At 43.7% G+C, this 15,047-nt stretch overlaps 1 protein-coding gene across 5 annotated transcripts in view; it reads right to left on the minus strand.

The window, feature by feature from the left end:
• Nucleotides 1-289: 289 nt before the first annotated feature.
• The window catches only part of XPO4 (exportin 4), a 96,312-nt gene continuing 81,554 nt past the window's right edge, over nucleotides 290-15,047 (minus strand). For 2 of the 5 annotated variants that reach the window (XM_040988363.1, XM_040988361.1), the window contains exons 14-23: nucleotides 10,791-10,950; nucleotides 10,251-10,420; nucleotides 9,427-9,601; nucleotides 7,390-7,683; nucleotides 6,522-6,702; nucleotides 4,501-4,619; nucleotides 3,822-3,949; nucleotides 3,238-3,355; nucleotides 2,743-2,835; nucleotides 290-501 (exon numbers count right to left, since the gene is read on the minus strand). In XM_040988363.1, the coding sequence (XP_040844297.1) occupies nucleotides 304-501; nucleotides 2,743-2,835; nucleotides 3,238-3,355; nucleotides 3,822-3,949; nucleotides 4,501-4,619; nucleotides 6,522-6,702; nucleotides 7,390-7,683; nucleotides 9,427-9,601; nucleotides 10,251-10,420; nucleotides 10,791-10,950 (1,636 nt within the window). In that variant the 3' untranslated portion in view covers nucleotides 290-303. Of the gene's footprint in view, nucleotides 502-2,742; nucleotides 2,836-3,237; nucleotides 3,356-3,818; nucleotides 3,950-4,500; nucleotides 4,620-6,521; nucleotides 6,703-7,389; nucleotides 7,684-9,426; nucleotides 9,602-10,250; nucleotides 10,421-10,790; nucleotides 10,951-15,047 lie in introns of all 5 variants that reach the window. The other 3 variants (XM_040988360.1, XM_040988364.1, XM_040988365.1) reach the window with 2 other exon arrangements.

The following is a 15,047-nucleotide window of genomic DNA, read 5'->3' on the forward strand; positions in this document are numbered from 1 at the left end:
ACTGAATCTGTACTTCACGGTGCCCATACCTGTTTGCACATATATGGAATTGCATTCGGAAATTTGTAATCACCATTCAGAATCGAGAAGACAGAGGTATGACAGATTGTGGCTAACACCTAACAGCAGAAGCTGATGCAAAGCCGCCCTCTCCTGTCCCACCGCAATACGTCACCCAGCTGCAGGCTCTCCAAAATCCACAACGGCCAAAGGAACCGAGGAACAGGACAAGACTCCAGTCAACCTTCAGCAAGTCAGGGCACTTCGCAGAAAGGATCTAAATCGAGCATAAAGTTTTGCTGTTTATTTTACACAAAGGAGACCACCAACATTTGCCATAAATTCTTCTAAACTCTTTAGGAAGGCCATCTTCTGCTTTCGGTCGAGCGTCGGAGGCGTGCTGCTCGCAGTGAGCTTGTTGAAGGCATCTGCTAGTCTCTGGTAAATGACTGGGTCCTGCTGACTGGACAGCAACGTTTCCACCAGCTCAGAATATTCAGCCTGTTGAAGACAGACACTCCGCGTAAGAGCACGTTTCTCTCTCAAGGTCACGCACCAACAGGCCAGCTTACAGGTACCGACTGTCTGCTCCAGATACATCCTGGACAGCATCACCTCGCTCACTCCACGCCCCCTTGCAGCGAGACAGTCCTGCCCACAGTCCCACTTCACAGACGAAGGCTTTGCCGAGTGGAGAGGTGAAGGAAAGACACGAAACCACAGCATCGGATCAGCACGGGGGTACTGGTCCTTCTCTGTGCCCTCAAGTGCACTGCCCTCCTCTCCTGTCCAGTGTCACAAGGCAGGAAACAAGGGACTCAAGTCCCACGCCCTCCTCGACAATGGGGTTGGATGTTGTGTGTTGTGTTTTTTTTTTGTTTGTTTATTTTGTTCTGAAATTAAAGTATGCAAAAATAATGATGCTGTTTTATGCAGAAAAAAAGTGCACCATCCATATTTATTCCACATTTGCCATAACCTAAGTGTGAAACACGTCTTCCCACAGTTGCCCTGAGGACTGTAGCCACGTCTTGTCAACCCAGTTCTGAGGACATCAGAGGGCAGCAGGCGTGTGGGGGCAGCAGGGGTGGGAAGAGTGAGGAAAGTGTTCCAGTGCTCTGAGTGGAGGCAGAACACCCTGGAAGCACTAAGCCAGCAGCTGCACCTGGCAGCTCTTGGACAAAGCTCAGAAAAGGGACTTTAACAAAGGCAAGTGCCTGGGGGTGGAGAGCTCCACTGTAAAGAATCTCTGTCATACAGGCTCATGGAGTGGAAGTGGAAGTGGCAGAGTGGGTGTGGGCCGAAGGAAAGCACAGCCAGCTCAGAGTTAAGCTGTCTTGAATAGAGCTTTTGGGTATGATGATCAACCAGCATGGGCAACATTCAGTATTAGTCACTTCTGGACTGAGTAAGACAGAGCATCCTAAAACCCTGTCAAATGCACAAGACAGCTTGCCCTAATTGCTCTCTCCGAGAGACAGGCCTGCTCAATAGGGACAGAGTACACACCGCAATCATTTCCTTACCCCAAAGAAACGGCAGTGTTTCTGGGGCTGGGTCAGGTCAGCAGGGAATCAATCACCCCTGTCATTTCCATGTCCCTGCTCTTTTTTTCTGCAGCATGCCAATACTAAACCAACCACAGGACAAAAGAGGTGATCTGAATGGAATAGCTTGTACGCGTGGAGACGAGACGCCTCCATTCCCACAAGCCAAAAGGGAATGAAATGACAGAGGGCTACCTGCGCAATGCGTGTCACCTGTCGGAGCGGCCACCAAGGCAGAGGTCAAGATGCGAAGGCCAAGAGCACGCTCAGCTCAGCGCACAGAGGCTACGGGGCAGCCTGTCAGGCGTGGGTCCTTCAGCAAGAGCTCAAAACCCTGTCTTTCGGGGGCGGGTGTTGGGTAGACGGTTTTGACTCCCATATCTCACAAGAGCCTAGGCACAAGTGACTGGGATCTTGCCGCCCCTGTGGGAGATGTGGATTGCACTTCCAGCTCCAGCCTGCAGCCTCTGCTCACCCCAGTCACTGGGGGCGTTTAGGATAATTAAACAGCAGAAGGGAGTCTCCCTTCACTGAAAGCAGAGAGAGAGAAAACCAAACACACACATACAGAAAAAAACAAAGAACAACAACAACAACAAAAAAAACCAAGCCCTTTCTTGTAATTTTGGCAAAGAGAAGTAAGATGCTGCAGCGTCTCTGGCCTGGGAGCTGCATGTGAGGCAGTGTGTGGTCCTACATGCTTGTTTTCATACACTGTACTACAGGCACCTGTTCTACTGAAACGAGGAGTGATGGTGAGTTGGCCTCACGTTGCTTCTGTGACATTAGGCCCTTATTAGCAATGTATTGAGGCTCTAAACAAGCTACAAAGCAAAATGAAAAAAACATTATTATCTTCCATACTAGAACAGGAAATGCTATAACGCTCTCCCTACCTTCACTTTAAAGGCACACATCTCCTAGTCTCCAGTCTTACTCACTTCCTTGACAAAATCTGGAGAGAAGCTACACTCCCAGCATCCACTCCTGCTTGTGTTCCTGCATCCTGGCATCGTGGGTTTAGGGGTAGGCTTTGCAGTGAATGACTCAGTAGAGAAGAAATGCTTTCTAACTGACAACTACCTTGTCCTATGAACATGAAATTAAAAGGTCTCACTGGACTAGAAGAAGGCGTGAGCCCAGGCCCTGCGAGCACAGGTGACCTGTCAGGTGCAGAGCAAGCCGTGCGCAGTACCTGATGCAGACACACCAGCGTGTAGAAGGCTTCTCCGGCCGCAGTGGTCATCTCGGTGTTGTGCTTTTGCAAAACCAGCATATCAAAAACCAGCTGAAATAACAGAATAATAAGGCTCAGTACAAACACAGGACGAGTATATAAGCCTGCTGCCTCTCCCAAGTAGCACCCTCCCAAAACAGAGAAATCATTCTATTTAATATTAAAGAAAATGATTTTTTCAAAAGCCAAGGATAACCTGAGTCACTGTTATCTGTGCTCTCTAAATTCACATGGTCAAATTCCCCGTGACACTTTTACAAAGCTGATTTTTAGAGCACAAAACAAAGTGAATGAGAATGTGGTGTCTGTGAAGAGTTGATCTCTGGAAAAAATTCTTAGGTGCAAGTAATTACTTTCTTATTATGAAAGAGTACAAGCATTTTCAAATTGCAATGCAGAATTTTGTGTACTTTCTTCTTAGACATTTTTTCACCTACCGCTCAAGCATCTTACCTTAAGAAAGTGCCGTGTGGCTAGGAAAAGCGGAGAGTCTGTTTCTTGGGCTTTTGCACACTGTTCAGCTAAGGGTGTCAAGGCTTCCAGGCAGAGCTGGCAAACCTCCGAACTCATTCTGATCACAAAGGTCAAGGTACAAATGGGACGCTTTTGTTACATTAAACATTAAAAATATTAGTATGACTCCTTGCTCAAATGACATGTAAATAACTATATCTGACTATGAAAGTTTTGGGCCCGGGGTTAATGATTTGTAACTGGATTCTGCTTGTAATGTATGCAAATTGTGAAAAGTCCCACGATTCTTTACCACTAGCAGCTAAGGTCAGAGAATCTAGCACTGGTGCACGCCACACTCACTGGGGCCCTAACAAAGGCGTGACTGACACCGGGACCAAAAGCGTGGGAATTTATACAGGATGAAAGGACAAGGCAAATCAACAGCAAAAACAAATAAGTAGGGCAGTTACAGAGCAGGAAAATAAAACCGCACCACGAGAGAGATACAAATTCAAATTAACGTTTTGTTAGACAAGATCTTTGTCCCCAAACGACAACAATGTTCATTTAAAGGATATGACGTCATTCCTAGTTCTAGAGAGTACATCAAACTTTTAAACAGATCCTCAGGGAGCTGTGGTATTTTTTCAGGAAAAATCTCACATATAAACGTGATTAACTTGTAGTATTGATTACAAAGAGTTGGAAACTGAAAAACAAATATTAGGTATTTAGATGATCAATAATATGCCATCTTTGCTTTCATTACCGAAATGAAATAAACTGACAAGCTTTCAAGTATGATTTCTTTGAAACATGTGCAAAATACAGGAAACATGAATATCTAACTAAATGCAAATATAAGTGACAGTAAAGGAAATACTTCAGGAACTAAAAAATAATAAAGTAATACAAAAGCAGTAAAGGACACACAGACTAAAAGTGCTAATAATTATCACAAGTAATAACAAAAAGTAATAATCAGTAATCAGTATCTTCTGGAGTTAATCAAAGCCACCATCAATTCCAGATATTTTATGCTTACTTTGAAAAAAATAAACAAGGCAGCCAAATTTAAGATTACGAAACGACCTGAGAATAAAACACTTTTGCAAATCTATGCTAGCAGTGCAGTACTCAGTCATTCATATTTCCAAAATTTCTTCTCCAGCTGGAAAGTCTTGGAGCATTAAGGTCGATTTAAGTCCCCTCAATGTAACACACCCTGGCAATGCTGTACCGGAACGGTTCAGGCCATACCTTCAAAAGGTCCTGTGACATCAGGGGCAGGATGAGGTTCACTCCATAGAGAACCACGTCGGCTGCTGACACAGACCTGTTTGCTGCTTGCCCCGGCTCATGTCCTCTAAACACCTCGTCTATTGGAAAAGAAAACATGCAGGCTTACCGCGGTACACTGGTTAAATTCTACCTTGATCAAAGTGAAATAAATTCAAGCCTTAACAGCTAAGCAAATCCACCAGGAGGTAATACACAAGCCTAATAACTCTAACCATGTGTTGTTTTTCAGTTCATCTGTAATGGGATCTGAAGAGCAGATACAGAAACGGAAGAATTTCCATAGTAGTATCTCTATCATCTCTTGGGTATGTCTGATCTTTGTCATCTTAATAGGAATGATGAAGTCGCACCAAAGATAGTTAACAAAACACTAGACAATGGCAAAAAGCCATTGTCCCTAATATACACGTGCCCAGAGGGGATGCTGTGTCACAGGGGTGGCTTCACCTGCTACAGTACAATGCCTGCCCCTCAAAGAAAGAGGACTTCACCACATCCAGGTGAAATCTTCAAGAAATTCATGGGAGATGCATATTAAAAAACTGAATGGATTTCAGGGTTTTTTTTTTTTTTTGCACCCAAACAAACATCTTTCTATTTTATGAACTTCCAAAGGTGCTGTTTTATATTGCATTTTGAACACTGTATCTACCAAAGATATAACCAGAAATTCACATAACGATATGTCAAAGATCAAACAGTAACTTTATGAGTGGGCAGTGTGTGCTGGGAGGAACACTAGAATGGGAGCAGTGCTGAAGCTTGACTCCAGGCACTGACTGAACACATGGCATCCCGCCCAGCACCCTAACCACTGTGCCAAAGGTCCACCCATCTGCTCCGGGTCTAACGATAAGTGACAGATCCTCTTGGCCATAGGGTCCTGAGGCTAGGCTCTTCGAAGACCCTCGGCAAGCCTGTATAAGTTTCTCAGTGTCTGCAAGTCAACTGCATGTGAAACTCTGCTGGGTGGTGTACTGTGTATTTTTCAAAGAGGCACATGTGGCCTAGAAAAGGTAAGGCCTCCTGAACCATGGAACGCCCCCTGAAAACAACCAAAGAGATACTCGGTCTGCAGGAAGCTGGGTCTGAGAAAAGCAGGGAGCATCCACTAACAGAAAATTTACATAATGTTTTTAAAAGTGTTTCATCTCAACATCTCTAATTTAACTGCATATGCTTAAACAGGCCAGACCCTAGGAAAAAAATGACAGCTTAGTGAATAAGGAAATAAAGCAACAAATGAAATATACACAGATTGGACACAGTGAATACATGGATTTGAAAGAAGGAAGCAAAAAATGTCTACTACTGCAAATATCAGCAAAAATTAAGAAGATGCTAGATACAATTTGTTTTTCCTTGATAACACAAGATGAGTTTTACTTAAAGGTAAGCTTGGCAGTGAGGGATATTTAAGAAGCTGAGGGGGAGACTTTCCAACATACTTGGGGCAGGGCTTGCTATTGTGGGACAGTGAGTGACGCTTCCACCAGTGACACCCCACACTGCAGCACGACTTTGAGTCCCAGCTGCTCTGCTTCACATCCCAACTCCTGGCAAATGTGTCAGGAGAAGCAGTGGAAGATGGCCAGGGGACTTGGGGGATCCAAGCGGTCACAGGCTCCTGGCTTTGGCCTGGTTCAGCCCCGAGCACTGTAGTCATACACTATACAGGTTTAGTACGTGTGTTCTGGCAGAGGTGTTGGAGGGGAGAGCTCTAGGGATCTTCATGGCTTCTGGGTCACCAACACTTCCTCTTTCCTTCAGTCTAACACAAACCATACAACAGCAAACAACGAGGTTTTAATGCATGATTACCATTATTCTTACAAGAAGGAAGCCAAGCCCTTGGTGCCCGCCCTCACTTCAACCAAGGAGATGCGCTCTGATTTGCTAAGTAGGTAAACTTCCTGGTACATTTTCATTTAAAGGAGGCAACTGTTGAAGAAAAATGTAACCACCACACTAGCCTTTACCTGTGTCACTGAAATCTATGAATTCTTTTGACAGAAGGTTAGTAAGAAGTTCCATAATGAGAAGCAGGTCTTGGTATTGTTCCTCTTCCGCTGTAACATCTATTCTTTGTCGCCCTAAATTATTCTTAGAATATACTTGCAACAAAGTAAGGCAGGCTTCATATAAGTTCATAGCTTTGGACTGTAAGAAAATATGCATAAATTATACAAATTAAATCAAGGTGGGAAACAAATATAAACACTAAAACTTCAAAACATAATTCAGGTAACTTATTCTGAGTTCTGGTAGAAGTTCTAATACTTGTTTGAAACTATTAAAATAGTAACAATAATAAAAAAAATACCTATTAAGAACATAGTTAAGACATTAGTCCTCTTCTGTCAATACAATTTTAGTACAAGATGTTTGTGTATTAATTTATATATCTGAAGGGCAGAGGAATAGAGATGGAGACAGAGACAGATCAAATACTCGTAACAGGTGGGGCTGGATCAGGCCAAAGCCAGGAAATTTACTCAGCCCAGGCTTCCCACATGCATGGCAGAGACCCAAGTACCTGAGTCATCAACTTTTGTCTCTCAGCGTCTGCACTGAGCAGGACGCTGGCTTGGAAGCGGAGGCATGCTGTCATCATCCTGATACGGGATGTGAGCTTGAGGCTTAACACGCATCTCACTGCTGCTTCCAGGGCCACAATGTCTATTTGCCCAACATGACTGCCTCTGAATTTTGCGTTCTTATGAACAGTCTGAGATCTTTTATTAGAATAAAATTATTTCCTACACCATTCAGTCGATTTGAGGTAAGCCATCTATAATTTTATTTTGTCTTCAAAGAATTCCAAAAGGGTAAAATTAGGATACTTACTTCTCCAAGATAGCATATCTGCTTATGTGCGACTTCCACAAACACTTCTATAATGAGATTAACAGTCTCTGGAGTATTTTTGTAAACTTCCATCAACCCAATGCAATTGGTAAGAAAGTCCATTAAAAAATTAAAAAGGATGGCCACGTTGTCAATCTGCGTAGCCTCGGCAATGCCACACAGGGCCTCCAGCGTGGCGGTGACTTCCTGTTTGACTTCCTCTTGCTGACACATCTGTTGGAAGTTTTCTTGGTTTATCACTCTTAAGAATCGCTGCTGAAGTGGCTGAAGAACCTAAAACAAAGTATGAAGCATCTGACTGTTCAATTCGCAGGTTCTACTTATTTTCTATACATGGAAAAACTCACTCTCCTAAGATTTATCTATTTATCTGAAACTCAGAATTAGCGACAGAGAGAAAGCGAGAAGGCGATCTTCCATCTTGTGGCTCACTCCGCCAATGGCCACTACGGCTAGAGCTGAGCTGGCCCAAAGCCAGGAGTCAGGCGCTTCATCGAGGTCTCCCATGCGGTACAAGAGCCCAAGTATACTGGCCATCTGCTGCTGCTTCCCCAGGCACATTAGCAGGGAGCCAGATAGGCTGGGAAGCAGCTGAGACCCGAATCAGAACCCATATGGGATGCCTGCACTGCAAGTGTCAGCTTTACTTCATTTCATGCCATAGTGTTTGGCCTCATCATTCTCTCAGCTTTCAAAGGAAACCAATTTGGCTCCAGCTGACCTTGGACGTCTAGTCAATACAATTTTTTCTTAAAGATTTATTTTTAAATTTTTATTGGAAAGGCGGATATACAGAGAGGAGAGAGAGGAAGATCTTCCGTCTGATGATTCACTCCCCAAGTGAGCGCAACGGCCGATGCTATGCCATTCCGAAGCCAGGAGCCTCTTCTGGGTCTCCTGTGCGGGTGCAGGGTCCCAAAGCTTTGGGCCGTCCTCGACTGCTTTCCCACGCTACAGGCAAGGAGCTGGATGGGAAGTGGGGCCGCCGGGATTAGAACCAACGCCCATATGGGATCCTGGCGCGTTCAAGGTGAGGACCTTAACCACTGCGCCATTGTGCCAGGTCCAATACAATTTTTTTTTTTTTTAATATTTACTTAGTTTTATTGAAAAGGCAGATTTACACAGGGAAAGAGAAAGGGAGAGTTTTCTGTCCACTGGTTCAGTTCCTAAGTGTCCACAATGGCTGGAGCCAAGCCAATCTGAAGCCAGGAACTTGTTCTGGGTCTGCCACATAGATGCACTCAGGCCATCCTCCATCGCTTTGTCAGGTCACAAGCAGGGAGCTGGGTGGGAAATGGAGCAGCCTGGACACAAACTTGTTCCCATATGGGAACCTGGTGCATGTAAGGTGAGTTTAGCCACCAGGCTATTGCACTGTACTCAAGATATCAAGTTTCAAGTGTTTTGTTACAGCAAAGTTGGGAAATGAATACAGTGGTTAATTTCTACTTCCATATTCAAGAAAAGAACATTTCACAATATTTGTTTTCAAAACTTTCTTTAATTTAGATTTGAAAGGCAAAGAGAGAGAGAGAGAACTCATTCTGCTGGTTGACTCCTCAGATGTCCACTCGGAGGGCTGGCTCAGGTGGATTTCAGGAGCCTGGAACCCAACCGAAGCATCCTGCACAGCTGGCAGGGACTCAAAAGCTTGAGTTAGTGCCTGCTCCCTCTCAAGCGTGCATTCACAGGAGGCTGGCAGGGGGAGCAGGACTCAAATCCGAGCCCTCCAGCCCGAGATGTGGCTACCCCAAATGGAGTCTTACCTGTTGCAGCCAGCACTTGCCCTTTCACTGATTCTCAATGAACATTTAACACTAAACTGGGTCGCTGTGCTTACAGTGTGGTCAAGGTCATCACATGAGCAAGTATGGACAAACGGTGAAACACTGAGCTTCAAGGTATGCATGAGAAGGAAACAACAGGAGAGCTACAGGACAACGAACCCACAGCCACACAGAGACAGAGCACAGCACAGATTACACAGCAGTGCGCACGCTTCCCGGACATTACCTCTGCCCAATACTGCTGTTTGGTTTCAGTATCCATATGTGCAAAACCTCCTAAGACCAGAGCCTTCATCAGCGTCCTCTGCACAGGGCTTGATAAGAAGTTCAGAGGGGGGCTTCGGCTTGCAAACTGCTTTGCTAAATTCCACCAATTTTCACACTGAATGACTAAGTTTGCCCTGCCAATGGAAACAACAAAATGTTAAGAGCCATTTCTTAGATATGTCTACATTAAGAAAACAAAAAGAAAAGTTAGTGACAATTTTTATAGTCAGTGCACTCAGTGTAGACTCTCGGGATTACAAAGCTGCCGACTCCAAACTCACCAAGCCATTCCAACAACATAAAATACATGGAATCTCTTAATCATAATCCTTCTAATTTGCAAATTCAAATAAATTTATAATAATAATGACTCTAAATCTCACGATGGAGATTGTCACGATAAATTGTGAGCTTGCAGAGTGCTCACAACCTTGCAGGAAGTCAGTGCAGAGCAGCCAGGGTCTGACGCACTAATAACAACAACCAAAACACTGCTAGGAAGGAGACAAAAGGAAACCACGTTCAAGCATTGTTATAGGAAACCCTAAATATTTTTTGCTCCGTAACATTAGCATTCAGTATCAGTTTTTCTCATTCTGAAAAAGCAATTGAAAACACTCTACTTGACTATAAATGACTAAGTGTGAGCCATGTGTCACTCTTGAGGGTTTTTTTTTTTTCGGGTACCAAACCCTGAAGGGTCAACAGAAGCTTCTATTGCAATCTGTAAGGACTTCATCTGCTTGCGTGGGGCACTCTGTGCGCCTCCCACGGTGGGCTCACCTTTCTCTCCTTTCCACCAGGGTGACCAGCAGCTGCACAGTGTCGTTGGCGAGGTCCTGCTCACTGCTCCACACCGACAGGTTGCTGATGACCTTCTGTAAGAGGTAGCCGATGATCCACTGCGAACCCTCGGTGTCTGCGCCAAAGGCTGTACTAAACGGCACACTTATCTGAACAGAGAAAATGAGAGCCTTAAGGTCAGAAAAAAAAACAGCTGAAAGGATAATTCATAGAAAAATGGATCTAAATCTGAGTAGCCCTTACTCCAACCTTACAGAATGTGTTCATGTCCATTAAGTAAACAAAAAACAAAAAGGATATCGAGTCCATATTTTCCAACTTTAATTATTCTATCACTATCACACTAACATGATATCTAAACTAAATACAGCATTCCATTCAAGCAGTTCGCTTCATTGAGGAAGACTCCAGATCTTAGAAGTCACTTTTCTCACGAGAAAAGCATCAAAGACAAATGTTCCCACTTCTCACTTTCCATGGTCATAAACCCAAATGCAGTTGAACAGTGTATATTCTGACCTGATCATACAGCTTTTCATCCACCAGGAGATAGGTCTTTGCCCAGCGTTTGAGGAACCACACAATATCTTTGCCCATTTGGGGACTTAGTAGGTGAGTGAGATCTGCTCTTATTGCCCGAGATTCAACTTCTGACACTCTGAGAACAGCAGATAACAGCCTGTGGGTACAGAACAAGGCGTTCATTCTCTGCTTTGGGTTAGTTGTTGTCTAGCCCTATTTTTCCCCAGACAAGTCCTTTTCTTTTCTCAGCTTGCTGGATTTAGGCTATACTTGAAGATATCACCAATAGGATTGTAGACAATGCCACCTGGTATTTCTGATCTTTCACCAAGTAGGAGACAAGACAAGGAAGGGAGAATCAATACGAGAAACAGCCTTCTACTGAACTTGTAACTGCACATACAGATTTCAGTATGACTGTTTAAAGAGAATTTGCAGCCTGAAAATTAAGAAACATAAAATCACACATTCCAAGTACATGGCAAATTCTTTCAGCACTCCATCACTACCTAAATACCCAAGTTAGCACAAGATCTAGCAACTGCCTTATTCTGATTATTATGAATATTAAGCCTTGTCTCTAGATCTGACAGTCCTACATATTTCCTAAATGTGGCTCTACATGGTATTTTAAAATTGGAATCCTGGATAAACACACCTGCTGTGTTCACCAATGACATAATTCATGCAGCCCTGTGGCATGAGTAACATGGAACAACATGAAGAGAAATAAGAATGTCTTCGATCACTGACTGGCCTGGGGATGCATAATCAAAAGTGATGAATATTTAGCTTGACTGTAGCCAGTGGTGAAGAAGCAGAGTGTAACCAGGGCACGCTGTAACGCTACCTGGCGAGTATCTGTACAAGATGCCAATCAGTGAAGTCGGCCTCTGCTCCTGCCTCTCCATTCCCCAGCAGGAACCTCCCGGTAAAGGGATCCTGTGCCTGTGTTCGGTCCTCAGCTCACCCGAGGGTCCTAGCAGCTCCTCACACTGCGGTCACTCCTGGAGGAACCCCTCTGTTCTGCCTGCACACACTGCGCTCGCCACGCCCACCTCTTCCACCTGCTCGCTCTTCCCAGTCCTCACTGCGGCCTCGCCGGCCTGGCTTTCGTTAAGCTTTGAAGGTTTCACTTCAGAATGCTTTTTTAATTTACTGTCCACAAACACAAGCTTTTTAAATGTATTTTATGGCATCTGCAAACAAAAAACCTGAAAATCATTTCACAGTAAGTTAAGTTGACGCGTCAAATGTCTCCCCTAAGATTCAATAGCTATAAATATCGTTGTCATTTTTAACTACCAAAATTTAAAAAAAAAAGGTTAAATGAGCACTTTATGTTCTAGAATGTAATATTGTGATGTTCTGACATCTACCAAGATAGATCTAAACAGTTTTTCTTATTTTTATTTCTTTTTTCTTATTTTTAAAATTTTCTTATTTTTATTTTTTCTTATTTCTTATTTTCTTCTATTTATTGCAGTTTCATTTCTCCATACAGGATTATCCTCACAAAATTTTATATTCAAGTGTTTTATTGGTCACATTTTATATTCAAACCGATGTCTGCATTTTGAGAGATAATTCTTTAAAACTCTTAATGGTTGTAAGACTTATACGTAATACGTATATCAGTATAATACTGAAAAGTAAACACTGGATAAGACAATACAAATTCAAATAAGTTATTAAGCAATAAATAAATTTTATCTCTCTCTTAATGAAATGAACAGCATGGTTTTGCTTTACCTACTTAGTTTAGATCTGTGGATAAAAATTACTTATTGCTAGAATGAGCTAGAGTTAATCTGATTTCCATTTTTTTTATTTTAATGGATATAAAAAGTACAAAAACGTATTCACATAAAGAAATAGAAGGTATTTTCAATACAGCAAGGCCATCAAATTATTTCAATCTTCCAAGTTGGATCCAGGTTATGTTAACAGGGATCGACCATTGAAATGACTTCTAACGCGCTCAGCTCATGATCTGATTCTGGTCTCAATGGCGCTGAATGCAAAGCACCCTGACCTCAGCCTCACGGGTCACCCACGCTCACCATCAGCACCACCGTCTGCAGCTGCCCTGACCCAGACACTCGGGAAGATGCAGAGGAGGTGAGAGAAAGGCACTTGGCCTATCCTTTACGGGGAGGCCTGCCCGCTGCCGGGCAGATAGAGCACCGCAGCAGTGAAGGCCCCGGGAGCCACTCAGAGGCTTCCGTTTCCATGCCAAGTCTACTCGGAAGCACACTTGTAAACTAACCTGCCTCACTACCCTCTTCCAAGAAGCCCTGGCTCGCCTGTGCCAGATCAAGTACGCCTAGGTGCTGTGACACCCCTTGGGCACTCCTGTCACATCTTCACATGCCCACACAAAGGGCCATGGGGAAAAAATCACTGAGCAAAATTTTTCAACTGCTGATACGCTAAGATTAATAACCCTAATCTTGCTTTAATTCCTTTAGCATTATATCTGAGAATATTTTATATTCAAGACAGCACTCAGTTTCCCCAAATCAGTCCTGCGTTGCAGCTGCTTTTCATAACCCACTCTGGTCCGGACACCATCACTCCCTCCTTGTATTATTGCAACCTGCCTTGAAAGTAGTCGCCCGGATGCCACCGTGCCCCCAGCACAGCTGCACAGCTGCCAGAGTGACCTTTCTGTCATGGAGTTACTCTTTGGCACGAATCCTGCAGTAGCACTCCACCTCATCTAGAGCGAGAGCCAATTCCATTTCAAAGGCCAAAGGATTCTTATCGGATTTCCCTCTTCCTAATTCCCTCTCCTACAAAATCCCGCCTTCCCTTGCTCACCTCCAGTAGCATTCCTGGTGCTCTTCAACACACCTTGCGTGCCCAGGGCCCTGACGGTAACGGTGGCTCGGCCTGGCACGTGCGTCTCCCTGACTGCTGCCTGGCTGCACTTACCAACCCTGCTTCTTTCTCACAAGTCACCTGTTAGTCTAGACATGCCACTCCAGTAGAACCCATAAAGCTCCCCACCCTGCAGGACTTGTAACCCATATGACTGACTGTCTTCTAAGACACATGTCGTGGACTTAATCATGCTCCTTTCTTACAAGGAACGATAAGAGGGAGAATGGATTTTTCCTTTGCTTTCTTCATTGATATTTCTTAAATGCTTGATATACATAGGTGCTCAATAATTATTTACAAAATGATAGTTTCTCCAAAAAGTGTGAGTGGCTTGTTCAAGCAAATGTTTCTCCCACATACCATCGTCTCACAGTAATGGTTTGTACTTAGATGGCACTTCTCTTCTGTCCCAACCTTCCATTGTCCGTGCTCTCAGCTACACTCTTGGCAAAAACAGCAAGGGCACTGACACTGCAGGGACAACATTCCTGATGGACCATCTAGCCAAAAATGCTACAAAGAATGTATCGCAGAAATTTTCTTTAACGTTAACATTCACCACAAAGCTAACGAAGCAAAAGCATACACTTCTGTAGACACAGTATCTACTCACTATAGAAATAGCGAAAGGAAGCTGTAAAACTTGTTCAACAGAGTACCAATATGCAGTCATATTTTATTTCAAATGAAAATGCCATAATAAAAACATATCCCCAGACATTTCTTGTAGTAGTTTAATATCTGAAAACACTGAAAAATTCAGATTTCCTACTGTATGAATTCCCACATACTTCGCGTTTCAAAAAACAAGAATGAAGGAGAGTACCTTGAACTACTTATGCGACTTACAAACAGCAATGTTACTATCATTATTGACACTTTTGCCTGCAACCTAAAATTAGACACCCAATTCAAAATGTTTTGAAATAGATTCTTAAAAATACACAAACGCCAGTATTTCCCCTCCATAATTTTAATCATGAAGAATTAGTAAGAATTTTGCCATTACTCTTAGGAGTGTGAATGAATTCTCTCCTTGGCACTCTGCTCTCCTGGACCCGAGCCTGGCCAGGACTCTGGGCTTCACAGATCCAGGATAATTACACCCATTTGCTAGGATAAGAACGACAGCTTTCCTTAAGAAAGCCAGGGAGGTGGTATTAGTCAACGTGCTTCTGGATACTGTTCGGGGTACACTGGATCGCAGTGTTCAGAATGTTTCCCATTGGTCCCTTCGCACTGCGGTGGCTCTGCCTAAATAACTACCTGCATGCTTCAAGGCTTCTTCAAACTCTCCTTTAGGCATCCGATGCACCACCTGCCTACTGCTCCAGGCATCTACCCATCAACTCAGAATTATAAAACAGT

The sequence above is a fragment of the Ochotona curzoniae genome, unplaced genomic scaffold (genome assembly GCF_017591425.1).
Source record: "Ochotona curzoniae isolate NIBS_2020 unplaced genomic scaffold, NIBS_Ocur_1.0 contig_4838, whole genome shotgun sequence".
Classification (NCBI taxonomy): Eukaryota; Metazoa; Chordata; class Mammalia; order Lagomorpha; family Ochotonidae; genus Ochotona; species Ochotona curzoniae.